Source organism: Trichomycterus rosablanca, chromosome 27, assembly GCF_030014385.1.
Source record: "Trichomycterus rosablanca isolate fTriRos1 chromosome 27, fTriRos1.hap1, whole genome shotgun sequence".
Classification (NCBI taxonomy): domain Eukaryota; kingdom Metazoa; phylum Chordata; class Actinopteri; order Siluriformes; family Trichomycteridae; genus Trichomycterus; species Trichomycterus rosablanca.
In genome coordinates, this window is record NC_086014.1 from 5,547,638 (window position 1) to 5,572,512 (window position 24,875).

A 24,875-nucleotide genomic window follows, 5' to 3' on the forward strand; every position below is an offset into this window, starting at 1 on the left:
ACCAAACCCAAGTCCCTGAAGCTGTGTGACACCCCAGAAACAGGGCGGCACGGTGGCTAACACTGTCGCCTCACAGCAAGAAGGTCCTGGGTTCGATCTCCAGGTGGGGCGGTCCGGGTCCTTTCTGTGTGGTTTGTATGTTCCCCCCGTGTCTGCGCGGGTTTCCTCCGGGTGCTCCGGTTTCCTCCAACAATCCAAAGACATGCAAGTGAGGTGAATTGGAGACCTTGAACCTTGTGTAACGAGTAACTTACCTGTCCTGTCATGAATGTAACCAAAACATGACGGTAAAATCCAAACAAACACACCAGAAACACTAAAATGAAAGTCTCAGGAGATGTTTTATTGGGAATTAAATTTATTGAGCAGTTATTGTTACCCATAGACAGTCTGTACATTTATTTATACAAAAAGAAAGATATCTATAGCAGACATGCAGAAATGATAACCTCAGGAATGCTGTCTTTAGGGCCGATATTTGCACTGCTGGAGATTCTGGAGAGTCTTTGACCAAGTAACACTCAACACTGGTCTAAACTAGCTAAAATGGTACTTTATAATAATAATTGTATTATTAATACTCTAATAATTTACACCAGCTTAAATAAGGCTGAGAAATAGAACCATGATTAGTGTTAATTGAATCGATCAAATTAAGTGGCTTCAATTAGATCACCCAGAAACAGCATAACAAGCAAACGGAATTGACAAAGCGTAGCATTACTGTATTCTTTATAATGATCTTGTTGTAATCTTGTACCAACATTACACCAAGTGTGCACTAAAAGTATTGGGACTAAAATGTTCCTGAGCAAAAGTACAGAAATGTATCATACTACTATAAAGGTAAAAGTATTAATAAGCTGTTAAATAGAATCTGTTTGCATAGATCAGTTACAACTGAGATCAACTGGGATTTATATTAAAGTGACTAAACTCTGGAACAAGTGCATTTTCTTTTAGTGGCAGTACAAATTGCATAATTGCATAGTTCTACTGTAATTTAAAAGGAAAGAAGACAGAAGATTAGGCTTGTGATACATATTCATACTTCTTAATACAAACTTAACACAAACACACACCAGTTGTTCCAGAAAAAATCCTAAAACGTTCAGTTCAAAACTTCAAGGACAGCAAAAACAAAACTGTAAATGTCAATTTAGAACCAAATTTGTAATTGCACATAAATACATTAAGTATTCATTAACAGGTTCTATAAGGCAGATGAAGCATTGATCAGCCATAACATTAAAACCACCTCCTTGTTTCTACACTCGCTGTCCATTTTATCAGCTCCACTCACCATATAGAAGCACTTTGTAGTTCTACAATTAATGACTGTAGTCCATTTGTTTCACTACATGCTTTGTTTGCCCCCTTTCACCCTGTTCTTTAATGGTCAGGACCCCCACAGGACCACTATTATTTAGAGCCAAAAATAGCACAAAAAAAAAGTAATAAGTGCGTACAAATGATATAACCCTTAGTGTATGCATAAAGTAAAGATAAGAGCTGAAAGTCATTTTTAAAAGTGCCTACTAAATAAGTGCACACAAGTCGTGGGACCATTCCTGGGCACACACTGCACAGAAACCAAATATGAAAGGGTTACAAGTGAACAATGGAAAGCATGCACACATGTGGAGCAGAAGATTAAACATCAAGCGCTGTTAATACAAAAACAACAAAAGCAGAAATAAAATGAAGAGATCCTACATGACACAAAAACACATGCTCTGTTTTAAAACCAGGAATGGCCTCCGGGCAGTAAGGCAGACAAAAAGACTTCACCTGTTTGGTGGTTGGTGGAAACCAGTTCCTTTAAAGGCAGAAGGTTCATTTTACACACGCCGACATCCAGAACTGAGGCACAGTAAGGCCAAAAAAATGTAAAAGGCAATACGTATCACCTTTAACGGACATAAAAAATGTACAAACTAGAGCACCGTAGTGGAAGCCATCTGTACGCCTCCAAAAACACGAAAGACAAACTGCCTCTGTTGTGTTTTCCTCTATAAAATAAATAGAGGAAAATTTCCCTGAGAGATTTGAGGCTCAAAGCTCTGACTTTGACTCCGTGTCTTCGGTGAGAGAAACTGTCTCAGAGGGATCCTGCTGAGGAAACACCACATAACACAGCTTCTGCCCGATGTACGTCACGCGCTCTGAAACATACACACACAAACACACATGCATGTTCACAAATTAATGACTAGGTATCAGATGTCTCTCGGTCAAGAAATGAAGATGACAGACGTACTTAAATAAAAAGGGAATATGTTTGTTTTCTTTATGTTTTATTATTTATATGTTTACCACACAGCAAGAAGGTCCTGGGTTCGATCCCCAGGCGGGGCGGAGTTTGCATGTTCTCCCCGTGTCCGCGTGGGTTTCCTCCGGGACCTCCGGTTTCCTCCCACAGTCCAAAAACATGCAGTCAGGTTAATTGGAGACACTGAGTTGCCCTATAGGTAAATCGGTGTGTATATGTGTGTGTGTGTGTGCCCTGTGATGGACTGGCGCCCCGTCCAGGGTGTTACTGTGTGCCTTGCACCCATGACTGTTAATGTGTGATGTCCTGGCTCAGTGTTCATAATTACCCCTGACCCACCGCATCCATGACCAGGATTAAGTGGTTAATTAATAAATAAATTACTAGACCTCTAACGATTAGAGGCAGATTGTGCCACTGGCTACCACTAGATGGTGTTAGTGCTCGTAACCCAGTGCAATTATCACTATTACAGTCCCGTTTGTTATGCTAACTATCGTTAGCATAAAGACTACAGTAGTAAATAACAATTAATTAAGTCCTAAATAAAGATTATTAAAATAATTTAAAGAGATTAATAATGAGTGACTTTATATAATTAATCCAAATATATAAATCTGAACACTTCATGTTATTTTACTGTTACAAAACAATAGTAAACATAAGCTAAACCTTTAGCTAGAAGAATAATTAAAATGCCTAATTATGTTACATTTATGTGATTTATTTATTTTATTTATTTATTTATTTGGTCATGGTAGGTTCAAAGCTACCCAAAATTACTGAGTAAAAGGCAGAAATACACCATGGACATTGTGGCATTTCAGCATGGGCATCACACTTTCACTCCCTCACTTATTTACATTTACAATTTTAGCATTTAGCAGACGCTTTTATCCAAAGCGACTTACACAATGAGCTGAACACGATGAGCAACTGAGGGTTAAGGGCCTTGCTCAGGGACCCAACAGTGGCAACTTGGTGGTGTCGGGGCTTGAACCGGCAACCTTCTGTTTACTAGTCCAGTACCTTAACCACTGAGCTATCACTGCCCAATTTTTCTTATTACACATATATAAATAAACTACTATGTTGCTCAAAGGTGGAGGTAAAACATGGTGTACCCTAATAGACCCCATGTAAGGTTCAAACCCAAGTGTGAAGGCATCCACACAACCTTATGTGCCACAACAAGATGCTGATTTAATGGCTAAAAAGCGAGAATACACCATGGACATGGTGCCTGGACTGTCAGAGGGTATCACTTGTATCACACTCACTCCTTCATTTACTTAGATAAAATGTGGAGTAGCAGCAAGTCAACCTACTGGCTTGATATCGGGAGGGAGACAATAGTACCACAGTAGCCAAATAAACCCTTTGAGAGTACCATTTGAGAGTCAGGTACCCAAGACCTTGGTTGTGTGTCACATTCACACATCCTGCTGTAAGTAATCCACCTGACATAATAGCTGGATTAATGAAGCCTCACTCACCCACTGCGCTATAGATCCAGCGTGGCTTTTCTGTCCATTGCACTCCGATAAAGTAGATTGGAACTCCGGTGAGCATGATGACCAGCCCCATGCCACACACTACGGGCTCAGAGTACAAACTGAACCCGAGCAATACAGCCCAAAACAGCAGATAACTAATGGGGACCAGCAAACTGACCTACATACATATATTCAGAGAGAGAGAGAGAAGGAAATAAACATGGGGGGGTATAATACCTTATAATGAGAATCATCCAGTCTGTTGTTATGTTTTGACACCCCCCCTCCCTGCGTTCACAGAACTGGTTGGGTGTTTTCTTGACTATGTGATTGCTAACTGAATTGCCATAGGATTGCTAGGACCGTCTCATGTTGCAAATTAACCGGTAAACGTGATGCACTTGAATGACACCAATTGTTGTAGTTGTGCCCAAAACATTAGGACCACATGCCTAATATGCTGTCAAAACAGCTCAGAGCACATTTACACTCACAGGAAACATACAGCCACTTGTTTTTCTACAAGCATGCCTGTCAAGGGCCAAAGGTCATGTGTAGTGTTCCTGTCAAGCTGTAAGCCTGCGAGCTTTAAGCCGCAGTAATAACAACACTACTTCTTCTAAATAGGTAGGCACTACTAAATGCCTACCATGCCTACACTTTGCTAATGGCTTCCGTACGTTCATCTCTACTCTGGTGTTTAGATTTCTTCTTGCTGTACCACCAAAGCGGCAACAGGAAACGGTGATGCTTTCCTGTTCCTGCTTTAATCTGTTGCTGTATACAAAGCGAGTATTACGTGTGCTCCAGAGCCCTGACCTCAACCCTACTGAACCCTTCTGGGTTGAACTGGAATGATGACCTTGAGCTAGGCCTCCTCATCCACTATAAGTTTATGAGCTTACAAATGCATTTTGGCACAAATTCCCACAAAAAAGCAGCTAAAAACACGACTTTGGTAACTGAGTTTAGGAAACTACCAACCAATTGTGTGAACACAGAGGGTGGTGGGGTCTTTGAGACCGTCGCTGGACGTTCTAGGTTTACATTCAACCGATAATGTAAGATGTGCTGTGCATTCTAGCTTCTATTTATTCTATCATTCAATTTATCATGTAATTTAATGACTGGGCCCTAATTATAACTGAATCTGTTAATGACAGCTAGCACTTACCCTAATAGGTCTAAAAAGTTTCGGTTTCTTCCAGCGATAGTACAGCAGTCCAGCAATGGTGACCCCGTACGAGAGGAAGTTTATAAAAGATACGTAGTTGATCAGGTTATGAGTCTCACCTATACACAGGATGACTATGGTTGCTGTGCACTGCGAAAGAGAAATAAAGCATCAAGATGACAACAAGACATACATATATGAACAAAAGTATTGGGACACCCCTGTTAATTTTTAAATTTGTTCTATTTTGAATGTTCCAGGATGACTGTGCTTTGGAATGAACTGGAACATCAACAGAGGCATTTTTTTTCAATTTTACTTATGCATTTCCTTCCATTTTCTCCCAATTTAGCGTAGTCAGTTTGTCATCCACTGCTGGGGGATCCCCGACTGCAGTCCAGGTGGGTATATTGCTGCTCACGCCTCCTCCGACCCGCTTGCAGCCCTTAGCGGAACCCTTTTTCACCTATGCACTCTGCACAGGCGCCTCTCTATCTGCCTTATACAGCGTTTGAAGACCCCACCCACGTAGAGTCCGGTCATCCCACCCAAGCAGAAACGTGTCTCCTGCAGGCACTGCCACTTACCGAGGAGTTCAGAATCTCGGCGCTGGTGTGCTAGCGGAATGTCCCGCTGCGCCACCTGGGCGCCTAACAGAGGCATTTTTGACCAACATCAGTGCACAAATTCCCACAGACTTACTTCAAAGTCTTATGAGAAGCCTCAAGGCTGTTGTTATGGCTGAAAAGATCACATAGAGCTGGGACGTCCAACAAGCTCATGGTCAAGTGTCCAAATACTTTTCTTTAGGTCATAATCTTATTGAGTGTTAGAGTGTTCGATGTGTATCTTACACAGACAAGCAGAGCTGGGATGGGTGTGCAGTTTTTTAAATGGATCATGGCCAGCAGGTAGGGAAGGTGGCCCTCTCTCGCTCCTGAGAAACACAACCTGCGCAGCACAGAAATTCGCAAATGAATACAATGCAACATTATGACGACCACAAGATCTTTTTTTGAGGTTTTAATTTACCTAGAAGAAGTGAACAAATAGCCATTGATCCCTCCGAATGTTGACAGAGCCACGGAGATGGGCATTACCCAGGAGAACATCCCTAACAGCTTCTCACCGAACGTCTGCAACACAAATGAACAGGTCTAAATAGGGATATTTGGATATGGTCAAAATGCAACATGGGATTAGCAACTGCATTTTGCTGTTTTACTTAGTGCCTTTACTATCCTAGTCATTGTGCAAATGAATGTAATTTCCGTAACAAGGAGGTACCAGTTAAAAGCTTAAACTGATACCTTTTGTTTTCATTGCAAAGGGGCCAAAATCCAAAACACAGCATAAAAAAATCATAACCACTGCTTACCTAAGCTTCTGTTCTTCCAGATGCTATTAAATTTATAACCGTGTGTCCCATTAGGAATATAATCCGTTATTTTGTAAATGTGCTTATAATTAAAACTCGTTACAAAGCCAATCAAGCGTTTCATTGACACATCATCTGTGTGACGCAAACTGAATAAATGCAAATAACAGCATTTTTTACTAAAAATTACAATCAGAAGGTTTGATTGGTTCAGAAAACGCTCTTTCAACCCTTAGGGCCAATTCTGTAGGAGTGTTTCATTCACACCAGCTGTTCCTAGTGCACTACGTAGGGCATTCCATTATTTTATGATGCGTCACAAGAAGAGGTTGTGTCCCAAATCAAAATATCAAAATATGTGCGGACATGCATGTGTTTATATATATTGTCACATGTAACTAATGTTAACACATGCTGACGTTAGGGACACTTGTTGTTTACGAGTCATTTTTTTACGAGTCAAGAGTCGAGTCCGAGTCATATGAACTCATGAACATATTCCACTCATTAGCTTTGTGTAATGTTAGGATCTGTCAGTGTTCTCAGGAGTTGTAGATATGGCACGTTCAATTCATGGTTACAGCATATGGCATCTGTTTACGAGTGTGACACCAGGGTAATCAGTTGGTACCAAAATGGCAACTAGTGCACATCTGCACAGGTGGTGCACAGCTTGCAATCTCTCAATATGTTCTCCTCTGTCTGTTTATGTGTGGTTTCCCCTAGGAAGTAACGCATAACACATTCACCCTCTTTACCTACTCGCACACACAGAGCAAATTTAGTGTCATCTACATGTTTTAAAAAGGTTCTGAATCTGGAGCGTATCCCAAAAACACTAGGTGCAAGACAGGGCACAGTACACACACCCATTAATACTCACTTGTTCACCTAGTGGCAGAATTTAAAGTAGTTAGTGCAGTTAGAAGCACAGGCTTAGGATTGAACCTAAGACTTTAAAGCTGCGAGACACCATTGCTATCTGCCTCACCACTACAGTTGTGGTTGTAGTGTGAGCAGTCACTCACCACAGCAACAGCGTTGGATGCTAGAAGCTCTTCAGGGGTCATGGAGGAGAAGTAGGCGATGTTAGTAAGTGTGTACACCAACGTAACCAGTGGGATGGAGATGTAGATGGCACGTGGCAGGTTCCTGCAAACACACACTCACATCAAGAACATTCTAATGGAATTGTTACATAAATAGTTAAACGAAGGCCCATTTCTGTTCCAAGATGACTCTATAAAGCTCTATAAAGCCCCCACTGAACAGCTTTGGAATGAACCTGAACATCAATTGAGACTTTCTCGAAAAAAAGGGCGTTGGCTGGACTGAGAGCGCTCCCGGAGCTGAATCTGTGACACTGATCTTGTGAAATCTGATAAAACTGTGGCCTGAAGTTGTGTACTTTACATGCACAGACCCTGTAAGGCATGGTATTTGCTTAGCAAATACATTTAAGGTATATTTAATGCAGTGTACACAATTAACACAAATGTATTTCATATCAAAATGTATATGCTGTTATAACTCACGCACTCAGGCTAAACTGTCATTTCTGCTGACCTTACCAGGACCTTGGGAGTCCTGAAAGCTCTGTACTGCCTGAGTGACTGAATATTGCAGTGTTGTAGTAGAGAAAAAGACCATGTGTGTGACTCACTTGCGTGGCTCCACCACCTCCTCGGTCACATAGTTGAGGAAGTTCCAGCCGCTGAAGGCAAACGAGGCCTGTAGGAATGCCAGCGCGATCTGACCCACTGAAGGATCCCGTATGAACTGGAATGCTGTCTGAGGGTCCAGAGCATCGTAGTGACCTTCAGAGACACATAGAAATGATGATTGTTAACCGGCATATGAGTATGATTTCAGTTCTGAGGTCACGATTCAGTTCATGCTCAAAATATATTAAATTAGGGGCCGCTCAGGTGACGCAGCGGTAAAACACACGCTAGAACACCGGAGCAGGGATCTCGAATACATCGTGTCGGCTGGGCTGAGCGGCCACATGAACAACGATTGGCCTGTTGTTCATATAGGGGGTGGGATTTTAAGCCAGATAGGGACTCTCTGATGACTGATGCAACTACGACCTCTGCTGGCTGATTGATGCCGCCTGCACAGAGATGAGGAAAGAGTGCGCTGATCAGGGTGTCTTTCTCCGTACACAGTGCTGATCCGCACATGCACTCGTCAAAGTGTAGGTGACAAGATGCATACGGCTGATGCCCACGTGTCGGAGGGGGCGTGGGTTTGCTTCGTTCTCCTCAATCAGAGCAGGGATCGGCATTGGTAGAGAGGAAGCATGACGCAATTGGATGCGCTTAAGTCGGGACAAAAAGGGGAGAAAATGCATTAAAAAAAATAAATTAATTAATGAATTTAAAAAATAATAATAATAATTAAAAAAAAATATATATATATATAATTAGTTTGGTTTAGCAAAATACAAATTTTTTATTGGTGCAAAGTTCATCCTAAAAAACAAATTAATTTATTAATTTCATTTAGTTTAGTTAATTTTATTATTAATGCATGAATGTATAATGTAGAATAACACTCTTATTAATGATATTAATCATACATTTTTATTAATAATTGTATGTTATTTACATAGTCACAAACAAACCTGACATCCCAACAAGAAAACCACTGTAGACTTAATTAAACCTTCTAGGTTAAAGTTGTTGCTTATTGTTTGCTTAGTCAGTGCCAGTCTTTAACCTCTGGGCCACTGTACTTTACATTATGTGCAAGTAACAAAAAGAATGTCGTTAGCTTTTATAACCGTCACTTATATAACACATGATGTTTGTGTAGTGTAGGTAAAAAGTCAATTCAGAGCAAAGACAAAGTCTGCAGACAAAAGTAGTTTTATCCTTTTATAAGATGTCTTTATTTCTAGGCTCGAGTCCTCATCACTGCTAATCCTCCTGCATTCTGAGGTAAATATTGGGTTATTTTATAAAGCATGTCTGGGTTTTTCCAGTCACGGCAGGTGTCGGGTAGTGGCGCGTTCAGATCCTCTTTCTCTGTCTGAAAGAATCAGTTCAGTGACATTAAACCTTAAGGAGCGTCTTATTATTCATTATGAATGACATGTGAGCCTTCCGTTTATCCAATAAATGTAGCGCAGTATAATGACCTTAAAATCATACACAGTGACCATCCGCCTCAGTTGATAATAGTAGTTTGCTCTGGGTTTTGGAATTCGACACCAGCGCTGAGATTCTGAACTCCTCGGGTTCGAAACTCTGCATTGCCACCGGTCAGCTGGGCACCATCAAGCGGGCATAATTGGCAGTGCCTGCAGCAGACACGTTTCTGTATGGGCAGTTGTAGTCTAGTGGTTAAGGTACTGGACTAGTAATAAAAAGCCCCACCACTGCCAGGTTACCACTGTTGGGCCCTTGAGCAAGGCCCTTAACCCTCAATTGATTAGACATTATACTGTCACTGTACTATAAGTCACTTTGAACAAAAGCGTCTGCTAAATTCCAAAAATGTAAATGTTTCTGCTTGGGCGGGATGACCGGACTATGTGGGTGGGGTCTTCAAAACGCTGTATAAGGACCCTGATTAGCAGATAGGCGCCTGAGCACAATGCATGGCGAAATTTGGAGAAAATGCATGCAAAAAATTGAAAAAAAAGAAGAGGTTCACTTTAATCTAGCCACTCTAATTTAAAAGATACATCTGGGGTGATGGAGTGGCGGCGCCGAGTGTTCAAATCTCAGCAGAGCTACCTTCTTGGCCGAGGATCCACACAAACACAGTCGACACAGATGTCTGAGGGAGGAAAGGTTATATGGGGGTCTCTTCCCACAACACCCGCTATGATATGAGATCTCCAGGATCGGTCTGGGTGGGAGAGAATGGTCACATGGACACATTAACTTAGTTGTGGAAATTCAACACTGGCAGGTGATAGGAAGCGACCACAGATTGAACACGTGTCGAAGGGGGCGTGTGGTGATCCGACTCTTGGGGGTTGTGCAAGCAGCAACGGGAATTGGAAATGATAAGTTTTTTAATTACTAGTTATTAAAGCAGCATTAAGTTAAATTTATTTTGATACATATTTGCTAAGCAAATGCCACGCCTCGCAGGGTCGCACAACTCAAGAACGCTCACTCTGGGAAAAAAAGCAAATGTTATGGGTGAACAACTTAGCTCTAGTGGTACGACAGGTTGTGTTTCGGTTGTAAAGGTTATTTGTACAACAGCTAGAGCTGAATGATAAGAAAGCTTTGTTTACACATACACTCACACTCACCTTTGCAAATCTGCACCAAGCCCACTACAATGATTAGCACAAGAGCAAGCAGTTTTCCAATGGTGAAGAAATCCTGGATGCGTGTGGCCCAGCGCACACTGGAGCAGTTCACCCACGTGAGCAGCACTGAGAAGAAAAACAGAGGGATTCATACAGTAGTACACTGAGTGAAAACAGAACACCCATCCAAATATATACACCGTTTTTCTTTAGATGACATACACCGATCAGCCATAACATTAAAACCACCTCCTTGTTTCTACACTCACTGTCCATTTTATCAGCTCCACTTACCATATAGAAGCACTTTGTAGTTCTACAATTACTGACTGTAGTCCATCTGTTTCTCTACATATCTTTTTAACCTGCTTTCACCCTGTTCTTCAATGGCCAGGACCCCCACAGAGCAGGTATTATTTAGGTGGTGGATCATTCTCAGCACTGCAGTGAGTACTGTGTGTTGTGCTGGTATGAGTGGATCATACACAGCAGCGCTGCTGGAGTTTTTAAACACCGTGTCCACTCACTGTCCACTCTATTAGACACTCCTACCTAGTCGGTCCACCTTGTACATGTAAAGTCAGAGACGATCGCTCATCTATCGCTGCTGTTTGAGTCGGTCATCTTCTAGACCTTCATCAGTGGTCACGGGACGCTGTTGCTGGATATTTTTGGTTGGTGGACTATTCTCAGTCCAGCAGGGACAGTGAGGTGTTTAAAAACTCCAGCAGCATTCCAGCACAACACACACTAACACACCACCACCATGTCAGTGGTACTGCAATGCTGAGAATGATCCATCACCTAAATAATACCTGCTCAGTGGTGGTCCTGGGAGAGTTCTGACCATTGAAGAACAGCATGAAAGGGGGCTAACAAAGCATGCAGAGAAAGAGATGGACTACAGTCAGTAATTGTAGAGCTACAAAGTGCTTCTATATGGTAAGTGGAGCTGATAAAATGGACAATGTGTGTAGAAACAATGTTATGGATGATCGGTGTATATATCAAATCAGTCCTTAAAGTAGAGGATAAAAAAGTGCTCATAAACTTGCGTGTTAGCTGTAATTTAATTCAATTTAATTAGTTACCTGGACTGCTAGCATCAACTACAGAAATAGTTTTTACTGGATAACGACAGAGAGTCTGCAGATAAAGCAGGATCATTTACCTCCCTTCGAGGGAGACCATTGTATTAACAGGAAGCCTGTCTGTACAATAGAGTCGAGTGTAAAACTCTCTCTCTCTCTCTCCTCCGTACATTCTCATATTTCACTCCACTGTAGGCCACTACGAAAGAAACGTCGGAGTGGAAGGGCATAATTAAAACCAAATGTTTCGAGTAGGACACGTCATGCTGTAACACACTGAAAGGGGCAGCGTGGCTAAATATGGGCGTACGGCTCAGATTTCACGTTGGAGAGTGTGTGTCGAAAAACGGTCACAAGCTTTTCATACGCTGGAGGTGTGATCCAGCTCTGGGTAGACGTTATTCCTGAGGATAAGGTACTGCTTCCTGTACTGTATTTAATACACAGTATATAGTATGTAAACCATAAAGAATGGGGGCATATTAGGGTATCAATGGGGCAGTGTTACGAATCTCAAAAAGCCAGCCCGCCATCCGCTTTCCGTCTGAGCATTTGACATGCCACATGCATAGTCTGTAGTGCAGGCGTGTACAACCGGGCCTCAACAAGTGTGTGTTTGTGTGTGTGTGTGTGTGTGTGTTTCGTCTTGTTTCACAAGAGCCCTGGTGGAGATCCGGTGTCTCCAGGGCTGGATGGTTTCGTGAATACAGCAATGCGACTAAGGACACTGTGTAACACACTGTGTGACACAGCTTTCCTCCTCTCATCCATCACTGCCCGGAGCTGCCCGCCCACTGACGAACGCACACACTTTAGCGGACGCTCCCGTAACAGCCACACGAACACCGGGAATTATGCGGACCCCCCAACAACAAATGGCTTCCGGTAGCATAAAACCAAACTGCCGCTGGCCCCAACACAGACATGAGCGCATTGCCCGCTGAAATAGCCCACCAGTTCGCTCTTGTTCGCTTGAATTGGTAACCCTTGGTACCCGTCACGACTGTGTGTGTGTGTGTGTGTGTGTAAAAATATGTACTCTATTTCTCAATTAATAGGGACACCCAGATGACCCTATCTGACCAGATGATGTTGGGTGGCGGACAATTCTCAGCACTGCAGTGAATTAAACACTAACATGGTTATGACGTGTGTGTTGTTCTGGTATGAGTGTATCATGTGCAACAGTGTTGTTGGGAGTTTTAAATATTGTTTAAACTTGCTGGCCTCTTTATTAGGAACACATACCCTGTTAGCATTTACACTGAGGTGTTTAAAATCCCAACACTGTTGCACCCAAGCTGCACATCTTGTCAGTGTGATTAATGGGGGTAGAGGAGGTTGACAAAGCGTACAAAACAACAGATGGGCTACAGTCAGTTATTGTACCCACAGAATTCATATGTATAGTAAATCATTACAGTACATCCTAATAAATATAACCCTAGTTCTACAATTACTGTATTCCATCTATTTCTCTACATACCTTTTTAACCTGCTTTCACCCTGTTCTTCAAGGGTCATGACCCTCACAGGACCACCACAGAGCAGGTATTATTTAGGTGGTGGGTAATACTCAGCACTGCAGTGACACTGACATGGTGGTGGTGTGTTAGTGTGTGTTGTGCTGGTATGCTGCTGGAGTTTTTAAACACCTCACTGTCCCTGATAGACTGAGAATAGTCCACCAACCAAAAATATCCAGCCAGCAGCGCCCCGTGGGCAGCGTCCTGTGACCACTGATGAAGGTCTAGAAGATGACCAAGTCAAACAGCAGCAATAGATGAGCGATCGTCTCCGACTTTACATCTACAAGGTGGACCGACTAGGTAGGAGTGTCTAATAGAGTGAACGGTATTTAAAAACTCCAGGAGCATTGCTGTGTCTTATTCACTCATACCAGCACAACACACACTAACACACCACCACCACGTCAGTGTCACTGCAGTGCTGAGAATGATCCACCACCCAAATAATACCTGCTCTGTAGTGGTCCTGTGGGGGTCCTGACCATTAAAGAACAGGGTGAAAGCAGGCTAAAAAGATATGTAGAGAAACAGATGGACTACAGTCAGTAATTGTAGAACTACAAAAAGGGGATCGAACCCAGGACTGTCTTGCTGTGAGACACAGCCGCAATAGAAGGAGTAAAACGTAGTGACGGAGCAACTACACCTAGTAACTGTATACATATACAGTGCATCAGTGTGGTAGGTGTAGCTCATAAAACAGAACGGAAGTATGTTCGAGACAGGTGTTCCACATAAAGCGCTCAGTGAGTGTACATACGCCTACATACATACAGCCTTATCTCACTAGTGAAGTTCCCACTGTGCTATTTTTTAGCTGCTTTGACTGCAGCTCATTTCCCCTTTCAGATCTGCCTTCATTTCCTTGTCGTAGCACAAAGCAGAACGTATCAAAAGCGCCCAAATGGAGTTAAATGAACTCAACGTTAATGAGAGCAGAATCTCAATGACCCTCCGACTGCTCCGTTTTTCCTTGCCAGACTAAAAACAGGCATCGGGGCCAAATGCAAACAGCAAACAAATGTAGCTAATTGACCCATAAAACGTACAAAAGCTCCTCTAAGTAAAAAGCCGGAGAAGAAAAGCCCGAAGCCCTGCGATGGTTTGGCACCCTGTCCGAGGTATTCCTGCCTTGCGCCCACTGTTTCCCGGTGGAACCGGACCCACCACTAGTACTGTGAGTAACAGAGGGCTACAGAGTCGCACACACTAGCACGAATATCGTATCGAATATCGACCCCTGCTGGCTGGTTGATGGCGCCCGCACAGAGGCGTGTCTCTCCGTACACAAGGCTGATTCGCATATATGCACTCGCATTGTGTGGGTGACAAAACGCATACGGTTGCTGCCCACGTGTCGGAGGGGGCGTGGGTTAGCTTCGTTCTCCTCAAATCAGAGCGGGGGTCGGCATTAGTGGAGAGGAACGTACAAAAGCTCCTCTAAGTAAAAAGCCGGAGAAGAAAAGCCCGAAGCCCTGCGATGGAGTGAAGGGTCGAACCAGTATAGAGGACGCAATCAGGGTAATTGGACACGACTAGAATAGGGGAGAAAAATTGGGGGGAAAAGCCAGAGGAGTTCAGAATCTCGGCGCTGGTGTGCTAGTGGAATATCCCGCTGCACCACCTGGGCGCCTCAGTCAGTTTCTCAACAACACCGTTGCACCTGATAACTGGTGCGACTGCGGCCCCTGCTGGCTGACTGATGGCGCCTGCACAGGGCTGAGGAACAATGCTGATGGGGGTGTGACCCTCCGTACACAGCGTCCAGCGTGAAAAATGCAGTCTGTACTGATTGCGTACCGGAGGGGGCGCAAGTCAGTTGAGAGGCGTCGTCAGTCAGCAGTGAAGGGTCGAACCAGTATAGAGGACGCAATCAGGGTAATTGGACACGACTAGAATAGGGGAGAAAAATTGGGGGAAAAAGGCCGAGGAGTTCAGAATCTCGGCGCTGGTGTGCTAGTGGAATATCCCGCTGCACCACCTGGGCGCCTCAGTCAGTTTTCCCAACAACACCGTTGCACCTGATACTTTGTGTTCAGTACCAGGTGTTCAATGTGGTTTGTTTGTATGTTTTTCTATCATGTTTTGGTGTTCTACTTAGTTGTTGATTCAGCTGTGTTCTGGCCAGCCAGATACTGCGAAACAGTGTGTGTGTGTGTGTGTGTGTGTGTGTCCAAGTCTGTGTCTGAGAGGAGTGTATGAATTTGCAATGCGATTGCAACTGAGTGTGACCTTCTGACATTCTGTGAGGACATTTAACAGGGGCGGGCAAGATTTTTGTACACACACACACACACACACACACACATCCCTATCTAAAACTGAATCCAACAATATATTGAAATATTCTATATGTATTGATTTGTATCTCTTTCCATCCAGGCTAAATTCCATCAGTGGGTCTCAGTACAGATGAACAGATGACCGCCGCTCCAGCGTGACGGCTTATTTATGAAGCTAGCCTGTGTGTGAGGCGGTTTAATGTGATCCACTATCCCAGTTGCTCAAGTGCGCATTGACAGCAGATCTCTTCTGACCGGCTTTGGCTTTTTTTCCCGCCTCTGGGTCCCAGGAAAAGGCGGTGGGGTTGCTTGTTGAATCGCCAGACCCCCAAAACAATGTACAATGCGGGTGGCGTTTGAAGCCTGGTACCATTATAGAGGCTGACAGTCTCCCACGTGAGGGTTAGGTTCTCCGAAGTATCTCTTGTATGCCTTGTATCTCTAAAACAAGCTTAACCTGATAATATTCAGTGCTGCCTAAATAAAAAACGTATTATTATATTGTTGATTGTGTCATTGGGGCTTAATACAAATGTCTAGGCTTTTAAAATTAAAAACAATCAATAATAAAAAAGCTTAATGACTATGCAACAGAGTATTCAGATCATGCCTTCCACCCTATTGTTTTTATTGGAAAGTAAATAATCCGACCCGCGCACAGACCTTAACGGACCCCACTCACATAGTCCGGTAATCCTGCCCTAGCTGCGTGACGCTAGTGCACCAGAGTTGGGGTCCGACTGGGTTGGGCGGCAGTATGAACAATGTTTGGCTGTTGTTCAGGGTTAGAGGGTAGAGAGTCGGATCATAGGTCCTCATAACTGGTGCGACTGCGGCCCCTGCTGGCTGACTGATGGCGCCTGCACAGGGCTGAGGAACAACGCTGATGGGGGTGTGGCCCTCCGTACACAGCGTCCATTAGAAAAATGCAGTCTGTACTGACTGCGTACCGGAGGCGTCGTCAGTCAGCGGTGAAGGGTCGTAATCAGGGTAATTGGACACGACTAGAATAGGGGAGAAAAATTGAGGAAAAATAGATAAAAATAAATTAATTATGCCCCCTAGATGGCGCCCAGCCGACCGGTGGCAACGGCTAGGAGTATAGAATCTCGGCTAGCAGAATTTCCCGCTGCGCGACCTGGGCGCTTAATCAGTTTCTGATGGGGGTGGGGGGGTTTGACCCTGTGTGGGGGGGCTGGAGCCTATCCCAGCTTTTCAATGGGTGCAAGGCACACAGTAACACCCTGGACGGGGTGCCAGTTCATCACAGGGCAAACACACATACACACACCCATTCACCTATAGGGCAATTCAGTGTCTCCAATTAACCTGACTGCATGTTTTTGGATTGTGGGAGGAAACCGGAGCTCTCGGAGGAAACCCACGCAGACATGGGGAGAACATGCAAAACTCTGCACAGAAAGGTTAAAAAACAGTCTAACCTTTCTCTTAGTCCTTGTATCTCTCTCTGGTGCTCACAATAAGGGTTAGGATTTCACCGCCAGAAATAGACCTGGACGCTGCTGGTAGTGCATGTAGTGGAAACTGACCTGTGTACAAGCCTAGAAAAAACACAAACACACCCCCCAACACACCTTCTCATGTGTTCCGCCCCCCCTGGTCCAGATCATACAGGACTGAACCAGCTGAATCACGAGGGTGTTCTTACTGACTGATGTCTGCCCGGCCGGTCTGATCGGAGCGTCGCCATAAATAATCTGACCCTGACGTGCGTCCAGCTGATTTTAATACTCAGCTGTTTGTAAGCTGATGTTATTGAGACACACTGATCCGCACAGGCGTAAGACCGAAGGGTGGCATTAGACTTACGGATGCAGATGGTAGAGAGGAGACGAGTGGCGACGTAGGGAGGCAGGCAGTTAGGGAAGGCGGGCTGCAGGACGTAGTTTGAGAACGTCAGGGCGATAACGGCCAGTGTCGTTGGGTACATGATCCATACCGCACTCCATAGCAAAAGGAACCTGGATTTTAAAAAGGACCAAACACACAAACAACCGCATTGTTAAAAGAAAATGACAACAAACATTGTCTCTATGTTGTGTTAAACTGTAAAGTATGGTGGAGGGTGTACCATAAATAAGGGCTGCTTTGTTGTCCTAAGGCATGAGCAGTCACCAATAACAACAAAATTCTAAATTACACCAGAAAATGTGACTCTAAAATATCAAGGTGGCGGCCACTCAGGTGGCGCAGCGGTAAAAACACACGCTAGCGCACCAGAGCTGGGATCTCGAATACATCATATCGAATCTCAGCTCTGCCACACGATTGGCCTGTTGTTCATATATTGGTGGGATATTAAGCCGGATAGGGTCTCCTCGTAACTGACGCAACTACGAGCTCTGCTGGCTGGTTGACGGCGCCCGCACTGAGGCGGGGAACGAGTGCGGATCAGGGTGTGTCTCTCCGTACACAAGGCTGATCCGCATATATGCACTCGCTTAGTGTGGGTGACAAAATGCATATAACTGCTGCTACAGGTAAAAACACACACTAGCGCACCAGAGCCGGGATCTCGAATACATCGTATCGAATATCGACCTCTGCTGGCTGGTTGATGGCGCCCGCACGGAGGCGGGGAACGAGTGCGGATCAGGGTGTGTCTCTCCGTACACCGCTGATTCGCAATAAGTGTGGCTCTTAATATCAGACCATGTGATTTAAATGTAGTTATTAGAGTGAGGCATGGGAGTCTAGACAGGCCTGAGAATTACAAAGTTTTAACCAGCTGCCCCTCGGTGATAAGCTGATTCAAACAAACCGGTTTATACAAGCCTTACCCCACCAGTCCTCCAAAGATCTCGGTTACGTAAGAGTAATCTCCACCAGATTTGGGAATGGTGACGCCCAGTTCAGCATAACAGAGTGATCCCAAAGCGCAGATCCCTCCACCGAGGACCCAGACGATGAGGGAGAAGCCTACGCTGCCGGCGTGCTCCAAGACGCCTTTCGGGGAGATGAAGATACCTGAACCGATAATGTTACCTGTAGAAAACAAAACAGGAGTTAATAAAAATTAGGGATGTAATGATACACTCTACCCACGATGCTATGCGATTCACGATGAATAACACCAATAAAGAAAGTATCCTCACATAAATAAACCTGGCAACTCTGTGTAGTGACGTCATTTATTTTTTAAAATCTCTATGAGGGGGACCATACTTGCTCATCCCTTATTTGCAAAGCCACTGGGCTCTTCTTTTCACCAGCCAGCCAGCAGTGGACTTCTACACCGATCAGGCATAACATTATGACCACCTCCTTGTTTCTACACTCACTGTCCATTTTATCAGCTCCACTTACCATATAGGAGCACTTTGTAGTTCTACAATTACTGACTGTAGTCCATCTGTTTGTTCTTCAATGGTCAGGACCCCCACAGGACCACTACAGAGCAGGTGTTATTTGGGTGGTGGATCATTCTCAGCACTGCAGTGACACTGACATGGTGGTGGTGTGTTAGTGTGTGTTGTGCTGGTATGAGTGGATCAGACACAGCAATGCTGATGGAGTTTTCTGTGACCTGTGACCACTGATGAAGGTCTAGAAGATGACCAACTCAAACATCAGCGATAGATGAGCGATCGTCTCCGACTTTACATCTACAAGGTGGACCAACTAGGTAGGAGTGTCTAATAGAGTGGACAGTGAGTGGACAAGGTATTACAACACACACTAACACACCACCACCATGTCAGTGTCAATGCAGTGCTGAGAATCATCCACCACCTAAATAATACCTGCTCTGTGGTGGTCCTTTGGGGGTGGTAAGTGGAGCTGTAAGTGGAGCTGATAAAATGGACAGTGAGTGTAGAAACAAGGAGGTGGTTTTAATGTTATGGCTGATCAATGTACAGTATATTGAGCAATACCACACATGGAGGAACATGCTACACTTAAGTATTCCTTAGCTGCTTGTGCCGGTGCCTCAACCCATTGTGGTAGCAAAGAGTCCTTCACTTTGGTAGATGCCTATTGTGTTGTAGGATGCTCAATCTGGCACTTTCACCATAGTGCTTAAACTGCCTAGGAATAAAATGACAGTGCATTAATACCTAATATAGCTAAAAAGAATAGACTGCCTTACACGTTTCCTCTAATCCAGTTTATTAAATACAAACAAATGGTAGAAGAAGCTTAGAGTGCTGCACCATATTCCGTCATGCAGTAAGAGCGAGTAAAAGTGCTGAGTATGAATGATTGGATCATGTTGCTGCATACTTCAGAGGATTGGAGTCAATAACGCATTAGCTGATTTTAGCACAGACGCCGGGATGTGGATGTGTACTGCTCCAGACTGTAATACGGTTTTCCCATGATGTACTTTCATCAGCCATAACATTAAAGCCACCGCCTTGTTTCTACACTCACTGTCCATTTTATCAGCTCCACTTACCATATAGAAGCACTGACTGTAGTCCATCTACTTCTCTACATACTATTTAGCCTGGTATTTAGCAGGTATTATTTAGGTGGTGGATCATTCTCAGCACTGCAGTGACACTGACATGGTGGTGGTGTGTTAGTGTGTGTTGTGCTGGTATGAGTGGATCAAACACTGTGTCCACTCACTGGACACTCCCACCTAGTTGGTCCACCCTGTAGATGTAAAGTCAGAGACGATCGCTCATCTATTGCTGCTGTTCGAGTTGACCTTTATCAGTGGTCACAGGACGCCACCCATGGGGCGCTGTTGGCTGGATATTTTTGGTTGGTGGACTATTCTCTGTACCATACCATCACAACACACACTAACACACCACCACCATGTGAGTGTCACTGCAGTGCTGAGAATGACCCACCACCTAAATAATACCTGCTCTGTGGTGGTCCTGACCATTGAAGAACAGCATGAAAGGGGGCTAACAAAGCATGCAGAGAAATAGATGGACTACAGTCAGTAATTGTAGAACTACAAAGTGCTTCTATATGGTAAGTGGAGCTAATAAAATAAAAAGTGAGTGAAATAAATATAAAAACATAACTGCTGATACCAACACTCCTGTCTTAAACCTCATTTCTAAACATGTTTTAACTCGACAGGTTGTTTTGTGTCATTGACCCATTTAAAAGCAGCCAGCGTCTCTGTTATAACAACTCTCTTTATCAGTTATAACTGTGTAAACACTACACTACACTACACAAACATGACACTGCCTATTACCATATACAGTATGTCAGGCACACTGACATAAAGCACATAGGAATATGAATCATCATCCTTCACAAAACATTACCTACATAAATAAGTAGCACCTCCTACTAGACCTTTTTTTGGCTGCAGTCCAACTCACTTCGCTTTCTATATTTAAAACCCTGTCCTAAAAAAAAACAGGCCCCCAAGCCGTCGACTTGGCTGTGCCTGGGGGATGAACGTTGAACCCGATATGGTTCTTTTTGAGTGAAAAGAAGCAGACAGCGACAGATCCATAGGTTCTCTTAGTTCTGTAACACTGACGTTCAGCTCTACAACACACACACATACATTCTGTTTCCAGGCTCAGCGCTGGTCCCTTTATTTATATTCAGTTGAAGATTTATGCCAGCACTTCCATGCCCACTGTGAATGCTACTGTTTGATGGAGTATCCCCGGTGGTCGAGGTCAACATGACGGCAAAGTCAATTTGAGAAAAACAATATAGCCTGACTTTCTGGCTGGGCACCAAAGACATTAAAGAGGCATTAATTCTATAGTTATTCAACATGTTTAGCCTGACAGTAACTGTCTGCCATCCGATTTGCATTTTTGTCTAAGTTGTTTTGACAAGAGGGACGATAAATGGGGGTAAAAGAGATGCTTATTTTCTTGGAAATGGTTCCAAATTCTTTGGGACAAAAAAGCCTGGGAAGCTGTTGTTGAACGTTGTTCTTGTGTGGGACCTCAGAAGGAAGGCTGGTCAAGATAATTAGGAATAGTAGGTCTATGTGTGGCTCCTCAATAATATACAGTCGGCGGCAGAATGATTGAAACACTTATCATTTACTATTATCTCTAGTCTTGTCTGCCTCAATTACTTTCCTGGTATTTATTGTAGGTCTTTGTGTGTGTGTACATACTGTATATATACATTATATGTGCTTTATATATATATATACATTTATTTTCATGAGTCGAGTTCATACACAGACGGGCACTGTGTACGGAGGGCCACACCCCCATGGCCGCAGTTGCACCAGTTATGAGGACCTATGATCCGACTTTTCACCCCTATGAACAACAGCCAATCGTTGTTCATGTTGCCCAGCCCAGTCGGAAGGCAGAGCTGAGATTCGATACGATGTATTCGAAACCCCGACTCTGGTGTGCTAGCGTACTTTTTCACCGCTGCGCCACCTGAGCAGCAACCTTTGTATATATTGTACTTTTTTATATGCACTGTGTATATTGTTCTGTGTTGCACCCTGGTCCTGGAGGAACATTGTCAACATGTACTTGTATATAGTTAAAATGACAATAAAGCCTCTCTTGTACTCCTGAACTCCTGAACTTATTTACAATATTTATTTAAACAAAACCACATCGTACAATTTTGGCACCTCTTGGAATTATTTTTAACTCATCAATGACTCTCTGTTTCACTGGGTTATAAATGTAAACAGCAAATGAAACACGACCGTGCCACCGTAAATCCGGCTTCCTCAGAATTACTGGGCACATCGCGGTAACACAATCCAGACAGGACATACTCAACCAATCACATCTAGGGCAAATTACTGCAGCCAGTTTATCTAAAGTAAACCCAGTAGAAGGTCTATCAGAAACAGCTGCAGTCACAGGTTAAAACCCCTTACGACTGTAAACAAAAGTCAAACCCAGGTCCTCAGGGCCCATGTTGGGCTGTCAGGGACCTACTTAATACGCAGCGTCAACATGCCATATTGAAGCATTTGTCATGTTATCCAATCAAACTGGACAACAGTAATGCCAGTGACTCTTATGTGCATATGGTCATTATTAGTACAGTACAGTATTAGAGTTCCGTTTAACAGTTGGAGGGTTGGACCACCTTACAGCTTTTGAAAGCAAGCATGCATCACACTTGGAAACTTTGAATACAAGCGCAGCGATCTATCATATTATGCTAAGATTCTGGGTTCGAATCTCAGGGGTGCTACGGCCAGCCGTGCTACACAGACATGATTGTCTAGGTCATGTAGTACATGATGTAGCTAACAGCAAACAAATCGAACAGCCTGGAGCGTGATGGATTGGCGTGTAGCAACTCATAATGTAATAACTGTGTGTAATGTAATAACTGCACACACACACCTGTTTGTTTCTACACTCACTGTCCATTTTATCAGCTCCACTTACCATATTGAAGCACTTTGTAGTTCTACAATTACTGACTGTAGTCCATCTGTTTCTCTACATAAATTTTTAGCCTGCTTTCACCCTGTTCTTCAATGGTCAGGACCCCCACAGGACCACTACAGAGCAGGTATTATTTGGGTGGTGGATCATTCTCGGCACTGCTGTGACACTGACATGGTGGTGGTGTGTTAGTGTGTGTTGTGCTGGTATGAGTGGATCAGACACAGCAGCGCTGCTGGAGTTTTTATATACCGTGTCCACTCACTGTCCACTCTATTAGACACTCCTACCTAGTCGGTCCACCTTGTAGATGTAAAGTCAGAGACGATCGCTCATCTATTGCTGCTGTTTGAAGTGGTCATCTTCTAGACCTTCATCAGTGGTCACAGGACGCTGCCCACAGGGCGCTGTTGGCTTGGATATTTTTGGTTGGTGGACTATTCTCAGTCCAGCAGGGACAGTGAGGTGTCCATCAGCACTGCTGTGTCTGATCCACCACCCAAATAATACCTGCTCTGTGGTGGTCCTGTGGGGGTCCTGACCAAGTGGAGCTGATAAAATGTATATATATGTATATAATATTATAATATTATACATACAGTTATTACATTGAGTTGCTACGTTGGCCTTGGGCACAGTAATTCCACCACGACCCTGACCACGATCAAGCGATTGATGAAAACTGAATTTTAAAATATGTAATGCACCGAAAACGGCACTTTCTCAGGGTTAGGAATGCAAACAAAGCAAATGTATTTATTCATTAGGATTTTAAGGTAATGTTTTACACACTGGTTACATTCATGACAGGACATGTTACTCATTACACAAGATCAATCAGTGTACAAGTTATGGACTAGTCTGTGTCCCCAGTTAACCTGGTTGCATGTCTTTGGACCTTGGAAGGAAACCGGAGCTCCAGGTGGAAACCCACGCAAACTCCACACAGAATGGACTGTGAGGCGACAGTGCTGCCCCCAAACAAAGCAAAATAGCCAAAGTCGTTTAATGTGCAAATAAAAAAGTCGGTAAATAAGTGCAAATTAGGGACTTTTGTACACCTAGTAGGGGGTGATCCATACAGGGAGAAAACGTGACCGGTGGTTCGCCTTGTACAAAGTGCATTACAGCCACGTAGGCGCGTAACCGAGTTCAAGAACTTCCTAATGATGCAATTCCACATGTGGATGAGAGAGTAAGAGAGAGAGAGAGAGAGAGAGAGAGAGAGAGAGTGCTTTACTTAACATGGAATTATGAGCTTTCTCTACATAAACACAAGTTTGCCTAAGTAGCCTTATAACGCATAGTTAGTTAGTTATTAGTTATTAGTAGTTTAGTATATTTGCTGCTATTATTATGACTTTTTTTTCATATGAATATGTCATAAAGTAGCAAAACTCCAAACAAACAGACACCTTTGTGTATTCTGCATACCCCCCGCATATAGAAAGATGCCACCCTGGTCCTGATCGATCCACGCAAACTCGTACAACTCCCCACACGTGTGATAAAACAAGGAAACCACCACGTACCTATAATAATAGCGCAGGCGCTCATCAGCCCTATCTCCTTCTTAAGCATAACCCGTTCCCCCGAGCCGCTCTTGTTGACTTTGGGATCCGACCCACTCCGCTCTCCTGTACAGTTCCTCCGGCTGGCCTCGGTCCCGTCCATCTCTGCGTCTGTTCAAACCAGCACGACCTGCCCGCTTTCGCACTCATATAGCAGAGCGGGATGTCTGGCCCTGCACTGCGCATGCGCCACAAGAGCACCGCGCTTGCAGTGGACGCCAGTTAAAAACGCACCGACGCGGGCTCGTATCCTAGAAACGCGCCTTACCTGCTGATACCTGGCGGAGGTCATTGGCTGCACGTATTATGCATGTATTATGGCAAGCCAAACAAAACATATATAGCATATATGGCACGGTGGCTTAGTGGGTAGCACTCCCGCCTCACAGCAAGAAGGTCCTGGGTTCGATCCCCAGGTGGGGCGGTCCGGGTCCTTTCTGTGCGGAGTTTGCATGTTCTCCCCGTG

The 24,875-nt window shown here is 44.0% G+C and overlaps 1 protein-coding gene across 1 annotated transcript; it reads right to left on the reverse strand.

The window, feature by feature from the left end:
• Window positions 1–322: 322 nt before the first annotated feature.
• On the reverse strand, window positions 323–24,551 carry slc7a10a (solute carrier family 7 member 10a). Its single transcript, XM_062989231.1, has 11 exons — window positions 24,371–24,551; window positions 18,300–18,504; window positions 17,329–17,480; window positions 10,597–10,722; window positions 7,984–8,137; window positions 7,349–7,472; window positions 5,975–6,078; window positions 5,797–5,893; window positions 4,943–5,092; window positions 3,769–3,946; window positions 323–2,165 (listed from the first exon to the last, which is right to left on the reverse strand). Exons 1-11 carry the CDS (start codon window positions 24,510–24,512, stop codon window positions 2,056–2,058), a joined length of 1,542 nt encoding a protein of 513 aa, XP_062845301.1. The 5' UTR covers window positions 24,513–24,551; the 3' UTR covers window positions 323–2,055.
• Window positions 24,552–24,875: the final 324 nt, after the last annotated feature.

What these genes read in the sequence shown, in the direction of transcription:
- slc7a10a (XM_062989231.1), bottom strand. Translation starts at nt 24,512, where the DNA reads ATGGACGGGACCGAGGCCAGCCGGAGGAACTGTACAGGAGAGCGGAGT. An exon ending in CATCCAACGCTGTTGCTGTG is followed by an intron (nt 6,079 to 7,348) that starts GTGAGTGACTGC and finishes TTTGTGTTGCAG; the next exon opens with ACGTTCGGTGAGAAGCTGTT. An exon ending in TATTTGTTCACTTCTTCTAG is followed by an intron (nt 5,894 to 5,974) that starts GTAAATTAAAAC and finishes TGTGCTGCGCAG; the next exon opens with GTTGTGTTTCTCAGGAGCGA.